Source organism: Anastrepha obliqua, chromosome 4 (genome assembly GCF_027943255.1).
Source record: "Anastrepha obliqua isolate idAnaObli1 chromosome 4, idAnaObli1_1.0, whole genome shotgun sequence".
Taxonomy (NCBI): domain Eukaryota; kingdom Metazoa; phylum Arthropoda; class Insecta; order Diptera; family Tephritidae; genus Anastrepha; species Anastrepha obliqua.
The window spans coordinates 111,882,135-111,909,558 of NC_072895.1; the positions used below are offsets into that span (position 1 = coordinate 111,882,135).

At 36.3% G+C, this 27,424-nt stretch overlaps 1 protein-coding gene across 1 annotated transcript in view; it reads right to left on the reverse strand.

The window, feature by feature from the left end:
* LOC129245555 (protein sine oculis) overlaps positions 1-27,424 on the reverse strand; it is a 127,781-nt gene that overhangs the window by 46,560 nt on the left and 53,797 nt on the right. The window contains exons 2-6 of the mRNA XM_054883772.1: positions 25,852-26,342; positions 25,511-25,721; positions 24,844-24,971; positions 21,281-21,385; positions 14,008-14,063 (exon numbers count right to left, since the gene is read on the reverse strand). Coding sequence (XP_054739747.1) covers positions 14,008-14,063; positions 21,281-21,385; positions 24,844-24,971; positions 25,511-25,721; positions 25,852-26,160 — 809 coding nt within the window. The 5' untranslated portion in view covers positions 26,161-26,342. The remainder of the gene's footprint in view (positions 1-14,007; positions 14,064-21,280; positions 21,386-24,843; positions 24,972-25,510; positions 25,722-25,851; positions 26,343-27,424) is intronic.

Here is a 27,424-nt window from a genome sequence, read left to right on the forward strand (position 1 = left end):
AATGCTCAGTCATTGGCTTGAAATCACTCTGATATGGGCTCCCCTCCATCCCACTCAACACATTAAAAGCATTCATTGCTTCACACTATCATGCTTTAGCCGAAAGAAGCTGGAAGCAACTAACTAAGGCGTTTTTCAATAGGTGCGCTTCAACTTTTTTCCGATAGGGAGGGCGAACGACGAAATATTTTTTATATTTCGCTTGTCATTTGTAAACTTCATTAGTATACATTTCATCATGGAACGCTACACACTTGAGCAACGATTGCAAATCGTCCAAATTTTTTATGAAAATAATGGTGCAAATTTTTTATGAAAATTTATAAATTTTCCAAAAAATCATCTTCAGTGATGAAGCTCACTTTTGGCTCAATGGCTTTGTCAACAAGCAAAATATGTGTTACTGGGCAGAAAGCAATCCACACGTGATTCATGAGGCACCGTTGCATCCCGAAAAAATCACTGTTTGGTGCGGTTTACATGCCGGCGGCGTAATTGGCCCATATTTTTTCGTTGACGAGAACGATCGCCACGTTACTGTGAATGGAAATCGATACCGCGACATGATAAACGATTATTTTTGGCCGCAATTGAATGGTATGGACTTAGACGACATGTGGTTTCAACAGGACGGGGCCACAAGCCACACAGCACACGCTACAATTGATTTGTTGAAGAGTAAGTTCGATGAGCGCATTATTTCCAGAAATGGACCGGTTGAATGGCCGCCGTGCTCGTGTGATTTGACGCCTCTAGACTATTTTCTTTGGGGTTATGTGAAGTCATTGGTCTACAGTAACAAGCCGGCGACGATCTGTGAGCTCAGAGACAATATTGAACGCGAAATTGCTGGAATTTCGGCCGATTTATGCAAAAGAGTGGTCGAAAATTGTGTTCAAAGATTGGACTTCGTAAAACGTGCACGCGGTGGTCATGCAAAAGAAGTCGAATTTCATACTTAAATGTATATGTTCAAACTCGATAATAAAAAAAAAAAGAAAGTGTGTGGTAGTTCACGGAACCCGCACGATTGAAGTGAAACTTCTTTTATCAACAAATCAATAATTTAACTATTATTTCAATATAATGCATGCAGAAGTCATGGAAAGCATGGAATGGAATTTTATTAAACAGAATTATTTATTTATTTTAATATAAAAAGAAATGAATTTATTGTACTCAATTACATTTGGTTCTCGGCATTGTCATTATCATTATTGGATTCGTTTTCCAAAAATGAAACAAGGGCTTTATGGTAACTGAAATACGTAAAAAATGATCTACATTCTAATCTATCAAGGTATCGATGAAATACTGCATCAATGGTAGTTCCGCATCTTGTTGTTGGTACTACAAATTATCACTTATCGTACAACCGGAGGATTCCCTGTCACGGTGTTCAACAGTAGCTCTTAATTTTTTACGCTCCAAATACTCACGTTGCCGTTCAGCACCTGTTTTCGGTTTCCGTTTTTGTTGATTTGATGCCATATTTAACAGAAATCAATCAACAAAACAAAATATGTTTGTAAGATTTGCTCAAAACTACACACACACTCTATGACGCGTCTCGCGTTACTAATAATATTGTGTTTGGGATAACTGTCAACTGTTTCCACCGAAATGCGTTCGCAAAGTGTATGGTCTTTGGTATGGTAAACAGATTTATGATACATTATTTTGCGGCGACAGCACAGCGCGATAGCCCAGCGGCTAGCAATGTGGGCTTCCGATCCGAAATCCTTGGTTCGAATCACAAGAAAATTTTTTTTTTTTTTTTTTTATACATTTATTTCATTTTGTTTTATGATATGTTTATGAGCAGATTTTTTTCATGGCAGAAATACACTCGGAGGTTTGCCATTGCCTGCCGAGGGGCGACCGCTATTAGAAAAATGTTTTCATTAATTTTGCTTTCACCGAGATTCGAACCAACGACCTCTCTGTGAATTCCGAATGGTGATCACGCACCAACCCACTCGGCTACGGCGGCCGTCAATCAAATGTCATATTTACAAATTACATTCGATAAGAATGCAATAATAAACGACCGCATTACATTCACGACGACACGCCACGCCAGTCTTTTAACAGATGGCGCTGGCATAGCGTGAGTTTTACGTAGTTTAGCGTAGTTTTACTCCTCACAGCGTTTCATCCACGCCACGCTTTTAACAGATGGCGCTGGCGTAGCGTCACATATCGATGAAACGCTATGGTTTTACTCCTCACAGCGTTTCATCCTTCGAGACAAAAGAAGTTTCACTTCAAAAATTAGTTAAAAGAGTCAAACCGTTTGTGTTTTATTCAAAAAAAGAAGTTGAAGCGATCTTACTGAAAAACGCTTTACATGTATTACAACAAAAAACACATGGACGTCATACAAAATCCAAAGGACGAATGGACGGCCAAACATCTTACGCATCACTGCAACCCTTACAGGCCATTGGATAGTAGGCGAGCATGCAGCTGGACTCAATCTACCCTTCAATCCTATCTGCAGAAGCTGTCAAGCGGAAGGAGCGAAGGAAAGTCTTTTCCACTGTTTAAGTGAATGTCCAGGGCTAGCTAGGGCGCGACACCGCTCCTTTCTTGCAGCAAATTAATGAGATCTCAGACATCGAGATAAAGAATTTGCTGCTATACTTGGACCTCACTAAATGGATTTGACATCATTCTACGAGGACGATGGTAGTAAAACGGTGCTGGTCACTAATTAGGATTATTTCAGTGGAAATAATCAACCACTTCAACAACAACAAAAACCATATAATGCAAAGTTTCAAACTTTTTACAAAATTCCCTCAAACTTTTCACTCAGAAGCTTTAGTTAAAACCTTGGCATACAGTTTTATAGCTCATTGAATTTTGGTTTAATAAAGTGCAAATTTCAAGGGGATCAAAAGTCACATTGATTTTTAAGAATTTTTTCCGCGGGTCTTACGTATTTTCTCCATTTAACACCTGCGCGACATTTTTTTAAATATTTTTTGTATTTCTATTAATGAAATTTTGAACTTCATTCAATAATATAAAAGTGTTCCCTGAGAACGTCGCCCTGAGACCTGAATCATTTCGCAAAAATGCTGCTTAATTACAGCTAATTTAAGAAAAAAAAGTGTGGGTGGATAAGGAATAATCGTTTGAAGGCATACGATTCGGCGAAGCAGATAGGTTTTTTGATATTGATTTAGGATTTATTCTAAACGTAAATTTTCGAATCCTGAGTCTTAAGTGAAACTTTGACGTCCTTACGTCCTTTAAAAAAAATCTGAATAAATCTAAAATGTAGATTTACTATAACTAACCTCTTCAAACATATCGATTTTTTCATGGGTACTAAAAGAAACTGCAATATTTTTGACCAGTATTCATTTATTGAAGTGCTCGAGATAAACATTTTGACGACAGCGAATATCGCAGACGATGTAACACTGAGCTGTTGAAAGCAGAGGAAGAGGAAGGCATCCTTTGCTTTGGAAAGATCAGGTGAAGGTTTGGCTTCACTTGTTACGACCAACTGGCGCGTTTCATTAAACTGAGCCAAAATTGCTCAAGCGCTAATAGCGCCAATCAAGAAGAAGAAGTTTCAGAGGGAAATTCAGGGAGAAATTGGTTGCAAATCGCATTGGATGCTTTAAATTAATCAACTGCTTGGCCCATTATGGGGGCTTTAGCCCTCGAAATCGACCTCTGCGCTTCTGCCCTGTGTGTAAATTTATTTGCATACATAAATACATACACATGCACATGCATACATGCGCGCATGAATGGAAAATGGTCTGCATATTTTGTTATAGCCAACTTTTGCCAAAGCAAATAACTTCCACAATTTGCCCCAAGCATGAAATATCGATTTCTGATATGCCTATAAGTGAATGCATCATAAATACATACATACATATGTATATAAGTACATATGTATAATATTTGTTTAGCGTACAAATATAAGAAAATGTGGCTAGTCTGAGCTATATTTAATGTCTGATCTAAAATTACTACTGTTGAAAATAATCTTAGAAAATAGCCTTTCAGAATTTTTTTTGAATACTTTTCTGAGATTTTAAAATTGTATGTATCTACATATGGATGCATCAGCAAACATCCTCCCACTTACATTCCTCTGATAATTTCACCTAAAAGCATATTTTAGCATATACATGTTCTAATATAATATTTTGTTTTAGATAAGCAAAATTTTTCCTCTCAACACAAATTTGTTCAGTAAATGTGTTTGCTTTTTCACAGCGGCGCTAAACACGCCTTAACAAAAACAAGGCGCCGCACACTGGAGTGCTAGCAAATGGAGCTCAGCCAACCAACACACATACGCAGGCATTCGTGCCTGTCAATCAGCGGTGCTGCGCTCATTACTGACCTCAAAGAGGACATTTGAATGCAGTTAAACGATTAGAAGTACATACATACGTACCAATGCACACATATTTACTGTATAAAGATAGTGGTTTGAAAGAAGTTAAAGAAAGTCATAAGCGTAGAGAGATATGTTTGAGAGCAATTAAGTACTCAGAGTGTACTTAAGGGGTATGCTTTCGCTTATAGATACATACACACATACATGTGTAGATTTATCATTGCCGTCGGATCTGTTTGACGTGCATCCGAAAGGACGTCGCAGAGAGGAGCCAAGTTGGTCAATTATACTTGGTTTTTTTTGTTTTTTTGTTTGTGATCTTTGATCTTTCGGCCTTTCCTTCTTGAACACATATTTGAATTTATTTTGCAAATATTTATTTAGAAGCGCAGCAGATGTTTTATTTTAAATCAATATTGAAAGGAAAATTTATTTTTGACAAAAGTCAACTAAATATGTATGCATGTATGTGTGTTATGTGGTTATGTAGGAGTGTTTCTAAATTGAATATGATGTGCAAAGCGAAAAAGTGTGTTGTTTTTGGAAATAGCCAGGGTGGTGACTTAAGTCTTCCGAGTTTGCATTGGAATCTGAAATAGTTACTGTGATTGATATAATGAGAGTAGTATAAAGATATCCAGTTGAATATTTAGTGGATGCATAGAGAAGAAAAAATTTATGGAGGTGTACTTTGAATCGATGGAAATGCAATTTCAGTTGAAAATGCAGTGAAATACATATAAAGGGTGGTTAAGTTTCAAGGGCCGGTGTTGATTTTGAATAAAATACAAATATTTTAGGAAATTATTGTCATTTCTCTTTATTATGATAATATTGGTATGGCTCAATTATGTATGGAACAAAATTTTCGATAACTCTGAGGCATAATTGAGGTTCTATGCCGTTAATGTCCCGAATTATCTCATCCTTTAGCTCTTGAGTTGTTGCTGGCTTATCGATGTACATCTTTTCTTTCAAATAACCCCAAAGAAAGAAGTCCAACGGTGTCGTCGACGTTTAGGTGTGGTTCACATTCAACATCGGCCCTTGAAATTTAGCCACCCTTTATAAAAATCGTATTGTATTATGAATCAAGGAGATTAAGACTAATTAATATGTTATTGATATTTTTTTTAATTTGTCTACTCTTTATCAATGTCTTTTCTTTAAACTGTTTCAAAAAATTCTGAAAAACAACTTTTTGAGAGAAAAAAATGATACCCCTTTTGAACTTAGCATAGCAGTTGGAAATGCAGTAATTTTATTAGTTATTTGTAAAGTAAAGAGGTAAGTACTTTTTCTATTTGATTTTATTTGCGAAGCATCGCGTAAGGGTCGAAAAGAAAATTTAAATAGCCCAAAATTATTTCTTTTATTTAGTAAAAAAGTTATTCAAACACAAAATTGGATGATTAATTTTGTGCCATATTTCAAGATGAGACGTCGAATTGTACTTCATATAATGTTTGCGTGGATTTTCGATCGTCCATTTTCGATTTTGTTTTTTACATATTGACAACTTACAATGATTTCTCTAAACTTTCTAACGAAATAAAAAAAAACGGCTAAAATAAATATAATAATAAGCTGTTAAAGCGGAAATGTTACTAACTACTCATCTCAACCCTGACCATTCTGACTAAGTGCAGACCTTCTGCATCAAGTAGATAGAGGAAGACACGCAAGGGAGAGTCGATAGATACTAATACGTTCGAAAATTGAACTTAATTCGATAAAATGGAATTTTTTCGATATAACTGCGGCCAGCTCTTGTTACGGCTAATAACATTATTATTTTTATTAATCTACTGCGCACAGTGACCAACAGAGACCCACAATTGTGCAAATCCTGCGGAGGTACCCTATATTTTAAGGCTTTTTAGAAAATTTAGCTCATTCTGGGGTTTATTGTTGCACAAATTTTTCGAATGCACGGCAAAACCACCAAAGAGGAGAAGCCTTTTTCTGCCTAGTACAGAAATATGTTCTGAATTTTCAGTGCCCATTTTACAGAATCGACAGATGATGGTCTCACAAAAAAACCAATTTTGTTTAAGGGGACAGATACCTGTAAAATTTGGAAAAAAAAAAATTTTTTTCACAAAATGTTAATATAATCCTTTAAGAATATGTCAAAAAAAATTTTATAACGTAAATTTAAGTATTTCTTATATTATAGATCGTTAACCGTGACGACTCTATTCTTTGCGTTCGAGCGCTTTCAAACTTTAGACGCGTTTTTCTCAAAACTATATTTTTCGAATTGGCGTACACGATAACTCGAAAAGTTATTGACCGATCTCCCTGAAATTTGGCACACATCTTTTTTATGATATTACTTTCTATGTGAATTTAAATTTTTCGAAAATTTTTCGAAAAAATAATTTTTCCGAAGCAAAAATAGAAAGAAAATTCGTCCCAAAAAAAATTGTTTTTACGCATTTTATTCCGCGATTTTTTTTTCCATTTATTGTTAATTCATATAGAAATTATGACATTAATAAACAAAAAAAATTTTGGTTTTTTGCCGATGCTACAATGCCCGCCGATTGAGAAGCCCCGCTGCGACCTTCCTGGAGGAATTGAGTGTACATCCGCCATTTTAAATGATTAAAATAAAAAACATTTGTATATTATTTTAATGTATAAATAAACTGTATGCCAATTAAAAAAAAAAATATGTTGACTTCTTCATTTTAAATAATTTTAATGAAAATCAGGGAAAATATGGCCGTTTACAGGTATCTGTCCCCTTAAGTGATATCTCAGCCACTATGGCGCCTGTAAAGTATTCAGTTAAGTCTTAGGTCTACTCTGCTGAACGAAAGTAGCTTATCAGAAATTCCTGTGTCCGGTGTAAGAAATTGTTTTGTTTGGAGCTGACCGATAGAATTTCCCCAGTGTTCAACTAAATTTCTCTCCTTTCACTTTCTGAAAAATCCGATAATTTGGCCATTTATAAGTCCACAGAACTGCTGAGTAACACATTGTTTTTTAGCTGCTGTTTTAGATGATTTTTTTTAGCTAGATGATCATCCATTTCATTTCGCTCATCTCCCTCATCTCCAGGAACCTAACCTAATCATACTGTGTTGAAGTTCCCTAATGTGTTAAGCAGGTTCAGGCAGTCATTTATCATTTTGAGGGGATTACAGTTGATGGAAGCGCTTTCAAAGCCGCCTGACCATCTGAAAGTATGTAAAGGGTGGTTAAATTTCAAGGGCCGATATTGAATGTGAACCACACCTAAACGTCAACGACACCGTTGGACTTCTTTCTTTGGGGTTATTTGAAAAAAAAGGTGTACGTCGATAAGCCAGCAACAATTCAAGAGCTAAAGGATGAGATAATTCGGCACATTAACGGCATAGAACCTCAATTATGCCTCAGCGCTATCGAAAATTTGGACCGTCGGTTGGAGGTGTGCCGCGGCGACCATTTGGCCGATATTTTGTTCCATACGTAATTGAGCCATACCAATATTATCATAATAAAGAGAAATGACAATAATTTCCTAAAATATTTGTATTTTATTCAAAATCAACACCGGCCCTTGAAAATTTACCACCCTTCATATGTGAGTTCCTCCCATTTTCCTACGGAGACATTCTCTCAAATGTATCTCAATGGCATTTATATCTGTTTGGAAGAGTGTTGGGTAAAAACCCATTCGAATCGATGTTTTGAATTTAGACCCATTGATTCCCCCCGTGTTGTGCTATCACCATCTTCTAATTTCGAGCCATCAGTAAACCATTTCTGGGAGCCAGGTTTGTAGGTGAAGGAATTATTTCTACAGGCCGTACGTTCTTTAATAAGACTTGAAAGTTCTTGAAGATAGTGGATTCGGATGATAATGTATCAGCCCTATAAATGATAGGATTATGTCGGAAGTCTTCTGAGATCTTAAAATGTGCTTTCATATCACCACTTTTTAGATTGGAGATGCCTTTTAATTTGAAAGCGCTCAAACGAGCTTCTTTTTCAATTAAAATGGGAAGCGTTGATGTGCATAAAAGCACACATATTGCGTCAGTGGGGTATGTCTTGATTGCTACTGTTATACTGACACAGACGAGGCGGTAGAATTTGTTGAGTTCACTTACCGCCTTTCGTTGTTTAACTTTGGCCGCCATGCTAAGGAAGCGTAAGTCACTGTGGGTTTAAAAACCATAGTCAATGTCCAGTAAGTCATTCTGGGTTTTCCGCCTCCATGTTTTTCCAGAAATCCTGGTACAGGCAAAGAATGTTCTTGTGGCCTCTTCAGTAACGGTACCACTACATATATTCGTATTGTTGAGTTAATACCATTTTCTGTTCCGATCCTGAAAATTTACCACGTGTCTGCGTTTTATGTTTTCAAACGTCTCCAAAAAAAAAATCAAGTAAATTCAAGGAATTTTTCTAGAAGCTCTTACACGAGTTTTGCTCACTTATACAAATGCCTTGCATGTCATACAAGGCCCCTAATTTTGCTAATTTTTTGCCCCTAATGAATATCTCATTTTCGCCATGAAATCTAATTAATATTCAAATTTCATTTTGCATACATACATACATACATACATATCATTCTTGAATATCCACTAACAGCTGCTACATTCACATCATCTTTTCTTAATTGCTTATTTATTTTAAACATACAAAATTAAAAATATACTTTTTCGCTATTTTAGAGAAATCATGTTTCATTCAGTCTTCACATACACTCCTACATATATTTTTTTTAAATCAACATTTTTGAAAAACTGACGACAAATGTGTGGCCTCTACTAACATATTACAAAAAAACTACAAATTAATAGAGTAAGAAAATTTTAAATAAAATATGTAGTTTTGTTTTTTTTTTTGAAAAATATTATCTTTGTTGCTCTGCGTTCAAACAAATTTGACAGGAACAAGTGCAAATGACTGGCCACCAGCAGCGCGTACAAACGTGCGCAATGACTTTTTTCATGTTACGCGGGTTGCTATTTAAGTTTTCCGACATGGCAACAGCAGTGCGAATAGGGAAATCTAACATTCGCATCGTACAATTTAACATTTTAAGAGATAATCGCAACCACCGAGTTTTGTTTGTTTTTCGAATTCAACGAAGTTCGAATTTCTTGAAGGTCGTTGTTGTGTGTGAAAAAATCCAGGTTGTGGTTAAACGGATATTGCAAGAGCAGTATGTACTACATAGTGAGATTGAGGACTCCATGCACATTTGTCTATCAAAACTAATTGCTCGCGTTTAATACTGAATAACCTGGCAATCGCTCAAAAACAGACTCATGTCGTTTAGAGCAAAAAAGTATTGGCACAATTCATGCGCGCTGCATTAAACGAGGTCTATGAGATCATCATAGGTGACGAATCATGAATGCATATGCATATGCAGCTAAAACTAAACAACAATCGACTGAATTGATCCTTCAAGACGAACCGAATCCAACAAAAGTTGTTCGCGCACAAAGCAGCTCAAAGCAAATGGTCACCTGGAATAATTTCGGAGTAATTGTACATGTCGCCATTATAGCAACGTAAAACGGTCAGTTATGAACAGTACATCAGCCTTTGTTTGCTTGAAGTGTTTGAGCGAAAAAGGGGGAACCAATCACAGAAGAAAAATTATTCTCCATCCCAGCAATGCTGTTTCTCACACATCAGCGCAACCAAGCGAAATGTTGAGCATTCAAAATTCAAGGTGGCGCAAAATTAATCACCCTATCGCAAGATTTAAAATGTTTGCAAGTAGCGTACGTCAATCATAACTGACACTTGTGAATTTGTGACAGCTGTAGTATGCAAATTACCTGTCTGTAAAGGTTTGTAAGGAAGCGCGTAACGGCAAAAAAAAAGATTTCCATCACGCCAAAATCATATTTTTTACCATCCGATCTTCTTGCTATCCATAATGTCTAGGTTACTCGAGAAAATAATTCTGCACCGATCGCAGCCTTTAATTGAAAAAAAGCTGCTTATTCCTACTCATCAGTTCGGATTTCAATCAAAGCACTCAACAATTGAGCAAATGCATAAAATCACAAGCGTAATAGAAGAAGGTATAGCATGACGAACTTTACGAAAAATAAATACTTCTGGATCGAGCGAAAGGGCACTTATTCAAACCTTAAGCCAATAAACGCCGCGGAAGTATCTTTGGACCTATCCTTTATGGGCCTTTTACAAGTAGTCTTCATATTCATAAGCTAAAAACCTTGCTTCCAAAGAAATTTTCGGTCAGTTCAACTTCGTATCTAAAAAAATAGATCCTTCAGGATTAAGATTAATGGCACTTATTCAAACCTTAAGCCAATAAACGCCGAGGTTTCACAAGGAAGTATCTTTGGACCTATACTTTATGGGCTTTTCACATCTGGACTTCACTTCAGGTATCTAAAAATATCACGTCGACTACCGTCGCTTATGATGTGTGCACTTCAGCAATCCGTGACGAGGAGACTAAGTTCACTCATAAACTACAGGAGGACGTTAACAAAATCATTGAATGGACTACGAAGTGGAGTATAAAGCTGAATGAAACAAAATCAGTCTATATAGATTTTACCTACAAAAAAATCCAATAGCGTCCAATAAACACATCAGGCATGCGAGTTTCCCACTGCAACACTGTGAAGTAACAGATGGGCTGAAAAGTACTGGGCCTAACACAGAGATGGCAGTAGTTTTATTGCATTCATCTCTTTTTCAGTTAGTACTAATCTTGAAAAGGACAACAGTTAAAATTTCATGATACTCTTCACATTAGTTCGTGAGTTATTGTGCTAAGAGTGACGCTACTTTTGTTATTTTCAAAACAATGGATCAACAATAATTTCGTGTATCAATTATACACTGCTTCTTGATGGGAAAAAATACCATTCAAACAAAGCAATGGCTTGGAAAGTGTTATGGGGACTCCGCTCTATCGGAAATAACAATGAAACGATGGTTTGCTGACTTCAAACGTGGTCGTAGGGACACCGATGAGGCACAACGCAGTAGACGTCGAAATGAGGTGGTAACACCAGAAGACACAAAAAAATCCACAAAATCGTTTTGAATGATAGAAAAGTGAAGTTTCGTGAGTTAGCTGGCATCGTAAAGTTATCAAAAGAACGTATTGGGTTTATATTGCATGAGCATTTGACTATGAGAAAGCTCTATTCAAAGCGAGTGTTGCGTTAGCTCACTGTTGACCAAAAACAAGAACGTGTGGATGATTCTGAACAATGGCTGTTCGCAGAACTAAAAAAATGCTCACCGGTAAGAAATTTCGCTGAAATGAAGGCGTTATCGCTGAAAGTGGGACCTATTTTGAGGTTAAAGATAAATTGTTCTACAAAAAAGGTATGAATGTTAGAGTGGCGCTGGAATGATTGGGTTGTTCTTCATGGAAATTACGTTGATGCATAAACCTAATTTTGAACTGAAAAAAACGTGTTTCTTTGTTATATTCGGGACTTCTCAGCCCATGTGTTACTTAGTAATGACGCTTGATGAAAAACTTTTCTGGAAAGAGCACTTTTAAATAAAAAATGCTGAAAAGTTATTCAAAATCAAAATTGTTATCAAATTGATGAGTCATCTGTCGTACAATCCCGTCTGGACATCCAGTGATTTTTTCTTATTCCCCCAGATTAGAAATAAAATGCATGATCGATGTTTGTGGACGCTTAAAAAAGCGGCTGCTGATTTCAAATTACATTTTTTTGAATTAACACAAACGAAAGGGAAGAAGTAAAGGGTGATTTTTTAAGAGCTATAGGAAAGTTTTTCAAAAAAACACACGTAAAATTTAGAAAAATGCATGAAATTTTTATTTAAATCGATAGTACAGTCCATGATTTGCAACGTTGTTCGTTTGTAAGACGATTCATGGTTAAATTATAGACCAAACTGAAGTTATTTGACAGTGAAACAAAACACGAAACGTGCGCCAGCTGTTTAAACCAACTGTTTAAAAAGAGATTTAAACCAACTGCTTAAATAGCTAAAAAATCACCCGTCACACAGTGCGGCCGACTCCCAAAAAGCTGGCCAAAAGTCGAAAAAAAATGTTTCTAGATAGAGTTTTTTTGTCTTTGGGTTGGCTACAGTAATGCCTTGAGTAGTGAAAACCGTTCATAGCAACGTCCTGTACCCTAAGTATCATCTGTATTTTCAGTCGCAACGTGGCCTTCGTTTGAGCATCGCATTACTGTCGATGAATAGTGTAAGTTGTACACATTTGAAAGATTTTGTAATGGAGTAAATTGAACAAAACCAAATGGAATCATCTTCGGAAGGTTAGTAAAACACGAGAAATCTTTAGTACATATCAATACCTCGATACAAAATTTTTAGCTGCAGCAATACGTAGATACATTTTTTGCAATTTTTTTTATAAAATTTGAGTTTTCAAACTGTATAGTAATACAACGCCGTCATATGCTGCTTTGAAACCTATTAAAGGTTACTCAAAAAAGTAATGGTTACTGAAGAAAACAAGATTCAGCTGCTACCACTTGCTACCTTGCGACCCCGAAAACATATAAATTTACATGCATCTTGATTATGTTCTAGAATATACGCTATTTCACGTGAGGGGGTGGCCAATAGGGGTGGAAGGGGGTGGATTTTCAAAATTTTAAGATGAAATTCGGAATTAGCAACCCCGACAACCCCCGAGTAAGAAATTTTGAATCAATTACTTAATTTTTTGAGTTTTGGCCAGCTTTTCGGGAATCGGCCGCACTGTGTGTCATTTCGAAAATTTATTTAAACGTTTGCAAAACGCGTTGATCTTCATAGGGAATATTTTGAAAAATAATAAAACCATTTGCGTTTATAAATTTTGGCCATTTCATAACTAAAGTAGCGACCCTCGTATTATTGCTATATCTTTCATTGTTGTTGTTGTTTTGTCCAAAAAGCTGTTTTGTCTCAAATTCATGAAAATGAATAGTTTTTGTGACAGCTCAAAATTGCCAGCTGGTTGAGGGGGTGGAACGCCTTTATGTGGGTGAATATTCGTATACCATACATACATATTTACACATATATGTATGTTTGTCTCATGCATTGCTGCTTATTGCCAAGGTCAAGTGATTATACCCAAAGATCTGAGGCGGCAAACATGATCTTATGAGCGAATTTGCTATGCGATTTTTTCAACACATTTCGTTTGTAAATTTCGTTTTTACATACAATATTTCCACAGCCTTGACACTAATTATATGGTTATTTATTTTAATGAAAATTATTTATATAGATATTGAATTTTTTGTTTTTTTTTTTCGTAAGAATGAAATGCATCAGCATGTAACTGTCACACTCACGGTTGCATTGCGCGGCGTCAAAGTAATGACATCTTTATACGATGGGTGATATTTTCTTGAAAGAAAAACTTTTGTGTACACGTTTGTAATATTGCACAACATTTTTGTTTTTTTATACATTTTCTGCTGCGCTGATAAATGATGGTTAATTAATATCACGAACAGCGCAGTCTTGCATGTGTTTTTGTTTACAACGTATACACGAAAGCTGTTTTTAAATTCTTCGCGCTCTTAATTTTTTTATTTTTGTTTTTTTATTAAGCTTTTTTACCTTAATTTTGTTTATGACTTTTTTTGTGCGTTTTTGTTCTTGATTTTGTTACTTACTCTTTGTGTTCCGCTGCGCGATCTCTTTGTCTGCGATTCTTAAACCAATTGGAAACCTATGAGAAAGAAGAAAGTGGCGAAGAATAATAAAAATTCAGTGATTATAATTTTTACACAAAATATTCTTTAATAATACATGCAGTGCAGCTAAGGAAAATCACAGATTTTCTAAATTTTAAATGTACGCTAAATTAGGTCAGCGAAGTGATTAATGAAAATTCTCAGCATTTGTTACAAAGCATAACTTAATTAGCTGCATTCAAGTGAAAAACAGAAGAGCGATTAGTTGGTGAAATTGATAAATTATACATACAACAGCAACAACAAAAGAAAAAAAAAGAAAATTAAATAAATAATGCAAGTATACATATTGAGACGTTCCTATGTAGATGTGTGTATAAAGCAGTGGCAATTTTGTGATTGAAAATTTTTAAAATCCGAATATGCAAAGCCCGTGGGAAATATGAAGCAATGGCAAAAAAAAAACAAAAAAAAAACAAAAAATGAATATGAAAAGACCAGGCATTTTTTTATGGATTTTGTAAATTTAATAGGCGAATGTTACATACAATTTTTAGTATATACAGGGTGAACGATATGAAGTGTTATTCACACTGCTTGTATCTGTAAAACAGCTCATGACATCAACGTCAAAATTGTTCTAATTACAGTTCAATATATTGTTTATAAGCCATCAAAAGCATTTGCGTCTCAGTAATATTGTGATTGCGTTATATTTGGCTGGAAAATCACAACCAGCCATTGTTCGTGAGCTCAGTCACATCAAAGTGAATAAAATGTTTGTGTATCGCACTATAAAAAGTTACAATGATACTGGTAGCATTGCAAAACGATATGGAGGTGGACCAAAAAAACCGCAACAACGCCAGAAATGGTTCGGAAAGTGAAGGCTCGACTTGAAGGAAATCCACGTCCACCTTGAAGAAAAATGGCCAAAGAACTGAAAATATCGCAAGACAGCATTCGACACATATTGAAAAATGAGCTCAAGGTCAAGGCTTACAAGTTCCAAAAAGCATACGATCTTTCACCGCAGCAAAAAAAAGTTCGGTGCGAAAGAGCAAAGGAGTTGTTGCGCTTGCATGAACGTGGCGAATTTCCTAACATTGTGTTTTCTGATGAAAAAAATTTCCCAATTGAGCAGTTCATAAACACTCAAAACGATCGTGTTTACTTGACCGAACGCTCATACGCAAATTTGAGCCTACGTATGGTCACTCGAAGTAATGGTTTAGGCCGCAGTGACCGCTGATGGGCGCTCTCCAATCGATTTTATCGAGTCTGGTATCAAAGTGAATGCGACTTATTATCGGGTTTTAGAAGCTGCTTTAGAGCCGTGGACACGCAAACATTTCAGTCGTAGATCATGGACGTTCCAACAGGACCCGGCACCGTCTCATAAAGCTCGTGTGAACCAAGAATGGTGCAAAAATCATATTCCACACTTTATTTCGTCCACACAATGGCTTTCGAATTCGCCAGACGCAAATCCGATGGACTATTCGATCTGGTCCATTTTGGAGAGCAAGGTGAGGACTAAAAAATATGCTAGTATGGATGCGCTGAAAAAAGCGATTATACGGGAATGGGCCAAAATACCTCAAGATCACATTCGAACAGCATGCAACTCAGTTTTTGACCCTTTGAAGGCAAAAGGTCAAGGCAAAAGGTGATCATATCGAGCTAAAGTGAATATACCATATGTATATTAAAATTGTAATCATGTTTGAACAATTTTGAGTTTGAAATCAATAAAAACTAATTTCACACAAAAAAGAGGTTGTCTGTAAAGTCGGTTTACTGACGATAGTTTAACGTGATAACGTCATAAGAAAATACTGATTGAATGGTTGCATTTTTCAAAAGAAAATTTTAATTTTATTTTTTTGATAGATAACATACTTTAACATAACATAACATAACATAACATAACATAACATAACATAACATAACATAACATAACTTAACATAACATAACATAACATAACATAACATAACATAACATAACATAACATAACATAACATAACATAACATAACATAACATAACATAACATAACATAACATAACATAACATAACATAACAAAACATAACATAACATAACATGCTGTTCAAGCAAGGTAACGACGCATGAGCAAGATAACGACGCATTTTTTGGTGCGTGCAGCCGGCTACATAGAGTTATAAGACGTTATCACGTCAAAAAATAATAATAACATTAAAACAACAGGTATTATTAACAAACTTGGTTTTATTTTAAATTCTTCAAGTAAATCAAATTAATAATAATCAATAAGAAGGCATATGCAAATACAAATACGTGAATTTATATTATATATGTACATATGCGCATATACATACACATATACGCTCACTTAAGGGGTAACACCACTAAATAAAATAAACACGATTTTTAAAGAATTTTTTTGTATAGAAAGAGAGGGAAAACAATCACTCTGATTTGGGAAGTTATTACTTATATACTAAAATACAAAACTACAAAGTTTGATCGAAAAATTTTACAAAATGGCGGTATTGGAGACATTTTTGTAATGTGGTTTCTCTTGAAGGAGCTCCGCGGCACGCAGCACAGAGGGTGCAAATTTTAATCTGGAACAAGGAATTTTATTTCTTCTTAATCTAGATAAGAATAGCTAGAGAAACACGTAGGGGATTTAAAAAATATTTATTTTTGTGGAATTAGCAAGCATTTGAAGGAAAACACTCTATTTTGGACTAAAAAAACGGCACTTAAATAATTATAACAATCTTTTAAATTAATCTATCGAAAATCCCCTTCGCTCTTCTCTTAAGAAGGTTATTATACAGACGTAGTGAAAAACCTGATTAAAAATATTTAAAATTGTTTGAGTTATGCTGCGTGCCAATTTCAGAAAACGTGTTTTGAGAAAAACGCGTTTAAAGTTTGGAAATTTGGAGAAATCGTTAGGTAGCAGTCACAAACGCTTGGTTAAAAGCTTAAAATATTTATGAAATAGACTTCGGTAACGTATAAAACTGTTTGTTCTGTATTTTAAAAGGTTCAAAGAATTTTTTAAGCTTATAAAAAAAAAATCAATTTTTTGAAATTTCTACAGTGGTGTTACCCCTTAAGTAGGAGAGAGCAAGATGTCGAACGTTCTCGTTCGTTTGCTTTGTTTGTTTTGTCGTTCGTTCCGCGCTTTCGCTTGCAGTTCATTTAAGGTAACGGCAATGAGCAAGGTAACGACACATGAGCAAGGTAACGGCAATGAGCAAGGTAACACTAATAAGCAAGGTAACGGCAATGAGCAAGGTAACGACACATTTTTTCGTGCGTGCAGCCTGTTAAATCGAATTATAAGACGTTATCACGTCAAAAAGTTATGGTGTTTTGACTAGGTAACACTTCATATCGTTCACCCTGTAATTGGCGCGTACACCCTTTTTTGGGTGTTTGGCCAAGTTCCTCCTCCTATGTATTTGGTGCGTGCGTCTTGATTTAATATAGTTTCACAAAATTTTTAGGACTTAGATAAAAAATTTATCACAAAAAATTCAAGTCTCGAAAAGAGTAGCCAATATTTTTACTTTTTATTCTTTATTCTCTCTGCCGGAAGACATACAAATTTTATTTCGCGCTCTTCAAAAATTTGTGAAACTCGTTAATGAGAACTATTGAAGTAAATTCATAAAGAAATAAGGCCCTTAAGAGCAGGCAATAATTTTAAAAAATTCTTTATCAGAAAAAAATACAAAAAAAATTTTTTGTGCGCATTGCAAAATTTCTATAAAACTATGAGGAGAATTATGGTATTGAAGTACAGTCTGTGTTAAAGAAAAGAACCGATTGTTTTTTGCAACTTCAAGCTGTATTTCGTTCTGCCTTTTGCTGCGTAGTAGTCCCACTCAAGGGCTACGGCGCCAGTGTTAACTCAGGTTAGTGTCATTCGAAACTTTCCCGTAAACGCAACCAAACAAAAATGAGCGAGAAGTACGCAAAGCGTTTCGAGGCGGTATTTTTATGCACGCATTCGAAAGGGCCGAAATTATCTTACCGTGGCTGCAAAAGTAATTAAAAAACCAAAAAAAATTGGTTGTGATGTAGAATCAGCGATATAAGGGGTACAAAAAGGTTGATGACTTTTCCGAGCGCGGCTTGAAGCGAGTGACGACAAAAAACAGGATAAAGTGATCGTCCAACTCTTTAAGCGGGACCCTTCTTTATAACTACGTCAAGCACGATCAGTTCTTGCTAAAAAGGGAATAGATGTGAGTATCGACACCATCGAATGTCGACTGAAGGAGGCGAATATACCCTACCATCGCCACATCATCAAAACCACTACTCTCAGAAAAACACATTGAGAAACAACAAGACAAGCAAATGACGTCAAAGTAATGGACTGGCCCAGGCGTCAATCCCATTGAAAATGTGTGGGGAACTAAAAAAAGACGCATATTTTTTTAAAATGTGTGGGGAACTATGAAAGCACATCTTGCCGGAAGGCTAGTCCATGATTTAAAGCAACTCGTGTGTGAAGTTCGCAAAATCTAGTCCTGTTTGTCGATGAGCACCCAGTGACCTCAATCGTCTAGCTGCCAAATCGGGACATTTACAAAGAAAGTGCTCAACAGTATCTTTCTTGGAAAGGTCTCCCCCGCTTCTGCAATGGGGGTTAAATGGTAAACCAAGCTTTTCCGCGTGTGTGCCGATCATCCAATGACCGATAAACACAGCTACGAGTTTGGAAATTGAATGCCGTGGAGTCCCTGGGCCTTTCTGAGTCCTCCGTCTATTGTACAAGTGTAAAATGTTTTCGAAATAGCACATAAAGAAATGGAACTCGCATCTTTTCTGTGCATTCCTGAGAAATAAGTTGTGTAATTCCTCACAAAGATATCTCCCATCTCTCTTCCGATGACCGGATAGGATGTATCTGAGACCAAATTCCGTCCCATTCCCGACAAGCTCATCAGCAATTTCATTTCCCTCTACGTTCCTAAATCCGGGGACCGAGATCAGAGAAATGTTACCTGCACACCCAAGAGATTTGATCTCCTCTTTACAGAAGTTGACTAGTTTGGATCTGCGTCATGGCGTCGTCAGAGCCTTGGTCGCGGCTTGACTATCGGAAAAAATTTTAATATCTCTCTCGCTCCCACGTTCCCTAAGCATTTTGCATACCTGCAGGATCGCAAAGACTCCTGCCAGAAAAACACTAGCAGTACTCGGCAATTTTAAGGAAATAGATAAATGGACTGATTTAGAGAAAACCTCTGCTCTGACTCACGTTTCCATCTTGGAGCTGTCAGTCAAGACAGAGGTACCAGCTTTGATGCAGATTTTCGCCTCATTCCAATCCTATCTATTTGGAGATTGCCCCGGCATGACCCTCAAACAACAGTTTGCGGATAGAGAGATCTGTCCGAAGTTCAGGAAAATACGGTATTTTTTGTTCGAAAATGCTACCATATACCTTGAGAGATTGTCTCCAAAGGCCAACCTCCTTTACCCTGATTACACTTTGAGCTGCGATGGAAATAACGTAAAAGTCTGTGGGAAGTAAGTGCCAAACGACATTCAGTGCAGCACTGGGGCAAGTTGTACATGCTCCGGTGATGATGATAATGCAGTCCTTTGCACTCTTCCCAATTTGGTGAAAGTATAGCCCTTCCGAAGAGCTTCCCACCAAACCAGGCATCCATACGTTAAAACTGGCAGAACCGCTACGTTGCACATCCAAAGCACGACCTGTGGTTTGAGTCCTCATTATTTGTCGAAAATAGATTTGTAGGAGTAGAATGCTATACTGACCTTCATTACCCGATTTTGAAATTAATTGAAGCAAATTAGCTATAAAAAAATTGTTTATCTTTTTTCCTTTATATCCTTATATCTTATTCTTTAAAAAATATAAAAATAAAATATCCCTTAAGAGTAGCAAACAACTTTTTTTTAATTTTGGAAAGTTCTCTATTAAAATTTCTAAAGCAAAAAATATTTTCATGGCCATCAAAATTTCAGAAAAATGTTACTCAACACGAATAAACTCTAATATTTATGAAAGAAGGTGTTTCCCGGAACGCTTTGTTGAAGAAAGTATTAATAAAGGGTACATTTTTTTTCTCGCAGGCTTAAAATTTGGGCTGAAAGTGCAGCTAAAGTATCGAAAATATAATAAAATGTACAAAATTACTTCTCATAAGATTTCTGCTTCAAACCTCTGCAGTAGAATTCAAAAATAAATAAAGGTTTTCAACCTCAAACTCCTACCTAAATGGGAGCCGTTCTTAAAAAAGCTATAATGAAAAATCGTTAAAAAAATTTAAGCAGACAATTTTAAGGGCGATCGCGCAGATGGAAAACTCGTACAGGTTAAGATAAATGCTTTAGAAAGCAGTGAGTGTTTGGCCGAGCTCCTACTCCTATTTGTGATGTGCGTCTTGATGGTGTTCTACAAATGGAGGAACCTACAGGTTCAAGCCGTCTCCGAACGACAGATATTTTTTATGAGGAGCTTCTGCATGGCAAAAATATTCCGAGGTTTCCCATTGCCTACAGAGGGGTGACCGCTATTAAACAAAACTTGTTTCAATCATTTGGTGTTTCATGTACAGAGATTCGAACCAGTGCACTTCCTAAATGGCAGTCATGCACCAACACATTCGGCTACGGCGGCCAAATTAGCCACATATGAATTTCGAATAATTCCAGTTATTGCGGTACAGAAGGTCTAGGACGCAATTTTTAGATCTTCTGTACCGCAAACGTGTATATTAGGGCGGATCGATTTGTATGGAACTCATTTTTAAGAGCCTCTGCCGCAAGTTATTCAATCTCTATGGAGATACGACCGCGCTAAAGTCATTAAATAAAAAAAAAATGTGACAAACAACATTAACGATATGCCATGAACTTCAACCAACTCTTCTATGATTTCTTTTTGTTTATTTCAAAAACTCTTTTCGCTTACACGAACGACAACGCGGAGTCCGTAAATATGGCTCAAACTCTGACAGCATGCTCTATGATAAAAGTAGGCAGAATACTAATTGTTTGCTTGGCAAAGTGGTTATTTAAAGCGCTTATTAGGTTGACCTCGTATTATGGAAAATTTTGTTTTTTTTTTGTTTTTTTGGAAATGTTGCAAGTTATTCATTCATATTCATATTAATATTCAAATTAACATAAAGCATACGTATTTATGTGTAGGTGATATTTGCATTTTTGAAAATTAAAAAAAAAATGTGTGAAAAATCACTGCACCCACCTGTGTGGTTGTCAGTCCTGTAGCCTCTGCTAATTCACGTTTCTCGCGCGGGGAAGGATATGGATTATGCGCGTACCAGTCTCTTAATACGGATCGAGATTTTTCCTGCAGAAAATATAGAAATAATAAACATTTTGTAATAAACGTTTAATATGTACATAGATGATATTTTTTCATTTAAATAGCAAGAAATGGTAAAATATGTATCTCTCTGCATTAGATAGAATCAAATTTCAGCAAAAGTTAGTGGAAAATAATTTTAAGAAATTGTCAAAAAAAAACCACAGATATGAGGTTGTCGATGAAATAGACAAAGTGGGTTTCTTGCTGACTTATAGCGAAGGTTGGATGTCAGGTCCAATAGGGCTAAGAAATGGCAGCATTTACTGCGAGCAGTTGAGATGGTAGTAGAATTACCTAACTCATTGGGCTTTAATATAACTTTGAAAAACAGTTGACAATATCGAAAAAATTAGTAACCCTCGCGCTCTTGCTGGACTCTGTGAAATAGTAAAGAAAAAGAAAGAAATTGCCGATTTTTTAAAATAAAGTAAATACATTTTTATTAAAACTTAGAATGTAATCAATTATATATTTTCCATTTTGTTCGATGACCTTTTGCCATCTTTCCGGCAAATTCATTATTCCGCGCTCATAGAACTTCTGGCCTTTATTTGCAAAAAACTAAATCAAGTGCGATTTTAGAGCCTCGTCATTGCCAAAAGTTTTACCGAAAGAAATGGTAATCTGATGGCTGTATTCAATTTGCCCAATTGTTGGCGAATCGATCGTTTGCTTCCTCTGAAGTAGCTCAAAATATACCACACCCTTCCAGTCCCAACAAACTGACAGCTTAATCTTCTTTTGGAGAATATTAGCCTTTGAAATGGTTTGTGGTGCTTCATCATGCTTGAACCATGATCATTTTCGATTGACGTTATTGTAAACAATTCATTTTTCATCACCTGTGATAATCCGCTTCAAACACGAATCGACTTCATGGCGTTTAAGATGCATATCACAAGCGTTTATTCGGTTTGTTCAATGAATTTCTTTCAACTCGTGTGGTACCCAAACCCCAAGCTTTTTTACCAGTCCAAGACTCTTAATATGCTCATGAACGGTTGATTTTGGTATATTTAACTTTTCTCCAATCTCACGCAATGTTACATGACGATCCAATTCGATTAAAGCCTTGATAACGTCTTCATCGACATCACTTGGCCGAGCTGAACGTGGCTCATCTTTAAGTGGAAAATCTCCAGAACTGAATTTGATAAACCAATTTCGACACTGTCTTTCTTTGAAGGCTTTATCACTATACAAAACACGCAACCTTCTCTGCGCTTTTTATTTATGGCAATAATAAAGTAAAATATGACGAAAATGCTCTTTTGTGGGCTCCATATTAAAATTGACGCCAAACAGACAAATATAAACAAAATTACGCGCACTTTTTTTCTAAAGCAAGCTAAAAATGACAGCTAATAACTGTCAAAAGAAAAAATTTAAATAAATAGTCACAAGCTGTTCAAAACAATTATCAACGCCGTCTATATGTAAAATCGGCAATTGCTTTCCGGACAACCCAATATATTTTTCTTAAGATGAGATCTAACATAAAAAAGGAATAAGCACAGCACAGCAGATGTGCTGAAGCAGTCGATAGAAGAAGATTTTTACTACTCCATTTAACCTCCATTCAAAGGCGATATCAAGGTGGCGCAAAATTAATCAGCCTATCGGAAGGTTTATATTTAATTTTCGCAAATGGCGTCGTATGTCAATCACATTTGACACGTGAAAGCTAGACAGCTGTAGTAACAAACATGAACAGACAGGGCATAAAGGTCAAAAGAAAGATTTGCATCACACAAAATCAATTAATATTTTATTAAGTAAAAAACCATTCAAAAACAAAATTGGATGATTAATTTTTCGCCACCTTGAACAATTTCATTGTAAAGGGTGGTTAAATTTTAAGGGCCCATATTGAATGTGAACCATACTTAAACGTAAGGTTTTTTTCTACATTTCATTTGAAATTTTTCAATATCAGACTAACTCAATTTGAACCATAGAAAGATACACAATCGCACAACGCGTTAAAGTTATTCAGGCTTATTATGAAAACGGGCGTTCAAATAAAAATGCATATCGCGCACTTCGTGAAGAAAATCATCTTCAGTGATGAGGCACATTTTAACCTCAGTAGATTCGTCAATAAGCAGAATTGCCGCATTTGGGCAAATGATAATCCAAGAGTGATTGCCGAAAAACCAATGCACCCACAAAGAGTGACTGTTTGGTGCGGTTTATGGGCTGACGGCATCATTGGGCCGTATTTGTTCCAAAATGAGACCGGTCAGGCAGTCACTGTGAATAGTGTTCGCTATCGTGAAATGATAACGAACTTTTTATTGCATGAATTGGAAGATATGGATGTGGACGATATGTGGTTTCAACAGGACGGTGCCACTTGTCACACAGCTAACGAAACAATGGCTCTTTTGCGCGGAAAATTTGATGGCCGAATAATCTCAAGTCGCGGCGATGTCAATTGGCCGCCAAGATCATGTGATTTTAGACCGTTAGACGTCTTTCTTTGGGGTTATTTGAAAGAAAAGGTGTACGTCGATAAGCCAGCAACAATTCAAGAGCTAAAGGATGAGATAATTCGGCACATTAACGGCATAGAACCTCAATTATGCCTCAGCGTCATCGAAAATTTGGACCATCGGATAGAGGTGTCCCGCCGAGGCCGCGGCGGCCATTTGGCCAATATTTTGCTCAATACGTAATTGAACTATACCAATATTCTCAGAATAAAGAGAAATGACAATAATTTCCTAAAAAAATTGTATTTTATTCAAAATCAACACCGGCCCTTGAAACTTAACAACCCTTTATAAGGGCCACATATCATATTTTTAGGAAAAGTTATGGCGTACTCAAACAATTAATTTACTGGCTTTGCTTATGTTTACATATTCGACTTTTCTACAATTTATAGCGAGACTAAAACTTAGAATTTTGGATGCTTGCATTGAAAACTTTAAATTTCTTATGCATTTTTTTGCCTGTAAATAAATTTTGCCTACCTGCATACATATGTACATACGTACAAGAGTAGAAATTTGAAAGGTCACTAGTTAATCAAATGAAGCCATTGTTGTGAAAATCATTCCTTCTATAAAATCCTTACTGCAAGCATTCTGCCATTTTCACCGTATAACCCAGCAAGACTGACAAGCTGAATTGTTGCTAATTTTCAAACCAGTCGAACAACCTGCTTTAGCCACACATGATCACCTACAACCTACTCAAAATTGTAACGTCATGTGTAGAAACAAGTTATGACACTAGTACGATTTCATTCGCCCCTTTTATCGAAAAGATGAAGAACCCTCACATGAAGAAACTTTAACGGTAGCAACAATTAAAAAAGTTCCCCTTGCTATGAATGAATACAACAGAACTCTCTCGTGTCGAAAATTCAGCGGTCCGTCATATACACACAGACAAACAAATAAACACATCCATATCGCCGCACTCTCACTCACCTTGAAGCAGTAACTCGTCTCTTCACCATCCCAAATTGTGCGTGGCAGTGGAAATTTGCGGCGGACGCGATATTTACCAACAGCACCTAAAGGTCTTCCCCGCAGTTTTTCGGCTTCCACATAATGCGCTACATTTAAATAAAAACAAAAACAGATAAAAATTAATAAAAGGGAAAAAGGAGATGGAAATGATGAGGATGAGTGCTTGCTTCAGAGCGGCAAATATGCAAAGAGTTGTGTAAAAAATTTAGGAGTATTTGTTGCCACATACATATATATATATATATATATATATATATAATTGGCGCGTACACCCTTTTTGGGTGTTTGACCGAGCTCCTCCTCGTATTTGTGGTGCGCGTCTTGATGTTGTTTCACAAATGGAGGGACCTACAGTTTTAAGCCGATTCCGAACGGCAGATATTTGTATGAGGAGCTTTTTCATGGCAGAAATACACTCGGAGGTTTGCCATTGCCTGCCGAGGGGCGACCGCTGTTAGAAAAATGTTTTTCTTAACTTTGGTGTTTTCACCGAGATTCGAACCAACGTTCTCTTTGTGAATTCCGAATGGTAGTCACGCACCAACCCATTCGGCTACGGCGGCCGCCATACATATGCATATATATATTTATGCAATTTATTAATATTAATTTATTATCTGTTTACCTTTCAGCCACAGCGCTTGCAATTTGGCGTGATTATGCGGTGAGAATTGATGATGCTCGAGCAGACGATATAACTCCTTATATTGTCCACGATGGAATGCAACAACGGCCTTCGCTTTCAGCACAGACTCGTTCAGTTGCAGTTTATCACATTGCGGTAGGGACCAAAGAAAGCGGCCCAGCCTTTCGATATTGCCAGCTTGTTGAAGAACCTACAAAAAAGGGAAATTAGGAGAAATTAAAAGAAAAGAAAAAACCAATGAATGAGATATTATAAATTAACTCTGGGTTTCGTTAGTATGTTTGCATGTACATAATTGTAGTCAGTATCAGCACACTCACCTCACACACACAAGCCACTTGCTCTTGCGTGAATCCAAAGCTGGGTAACGTTTCACGCCCATTGCTACCACCATTGCCATTACCGATATGTAAGCCACCACCTCCACCGCCGCCCGGTCCAATAATACTTCCATTGTGTCCCAACATATCCAAATTATTATTGCTTGTGTTGTTGTTATTATTATTGCTGAGACCCGCTCCGGTGCCGATCAAGCCTGTTGGGCTGTATGGCGGCGTTTGACGCGCACTCAATACAGCAGCATTGGCGGCAGCTAAATCGTAGAAATCTGTGGCGGTATGTTGCAGCATTTTGTTTGCTTAGGTTTTTTCTCCTTAATTTAATTTAAAATCTATCTCTTAGTCAGACTTTTTTTTATTTATTTTTTATTTTAATTTAGAATTAAAATACTTAAAAAAATTTCGTGGAGAAACAGTTATCGGAGTAAGCAGTGCATTGTTATGGTTTGTTTTAAGAAACAGCCTTGAAGAAACTGAAAGAAACGAGAAAAACGTATTTGTATTATAGGGTGGCACACAAAAGATCGTAGTACTGAATACTTAATACAAAAATATTTGGAAAAGAAAACAAAACCATTTGTTTTATGTAAGAAAAATGCGATTCTTGCAAATTTTATATGAAATGCAATGAAATCCTAATCGTAATCTTAGTTTTACTTATTGAAATTGTAAGTAGCAACTAACAAATACGACCATTTATGGGCTCATTTTGCGGTCCGGTAAAAATACGAATTAATACAATTTTTTTAATAATTAATTTTTAAGATTCCACAATAACTTACGGACAAGTGCTATTAATTTATAACGATTTTTTATAAAGTTCACAAAAAAAAAAAAATGGAATTAAAATACGTGAGAAACTTCATAAGCTTTGCGGCACTTTAATAAGCACTAAATATTAAAAATAGCGATAAAAAATAGCGAGAATTTGTTTGGCGAACACAAAATGTGTTTGCTCTGCGTGATTGAGTTTATTACAGAGTTTCAATCTGAAAAACAGAATTATATATTAGTGGAGCTTCCACACCGTAGACCCACTAAAATGCAATATTTACTTTGCTATTTTGTTGTTTATGCGATTTTCTATTATTTTTGTGCAATAAAATACCACATTTTGTGTTTAACTGCGAAGTCTCTGTCCTCGTGTTCGGTACAAGAACAACTGTACAGAGTCCTCCAAACAATATTTGCGCATAACCACAACTTTTAAAAACATTCAAATCACGGTGGAGAGAGTTCAGAAGGTGGGGTCAGCAACGCTTGATTGAACGAGTGTGCGAATACGTGTGAAATTAGCGGGCAGAATTCTGCTGCCGAAGCCCCTATAACGTTGCAGCCGACTTTACTCTTACAATTTTGCTGCGTATGGCCAAAACTTGTAATCTATAATTCAAAGGACAAATTACACACAAGGGATTAAGTCTAATGATGTGGGCTGACTTCTCTTATTAACCTAAACATTGGTTTGTAACGATCATAGATTAACATTTATTTTGGCGTGTAGGAGAAAATTATGCCTCCAGCACCGCAAGTGAGTACCAGTGTAAGCTTACCA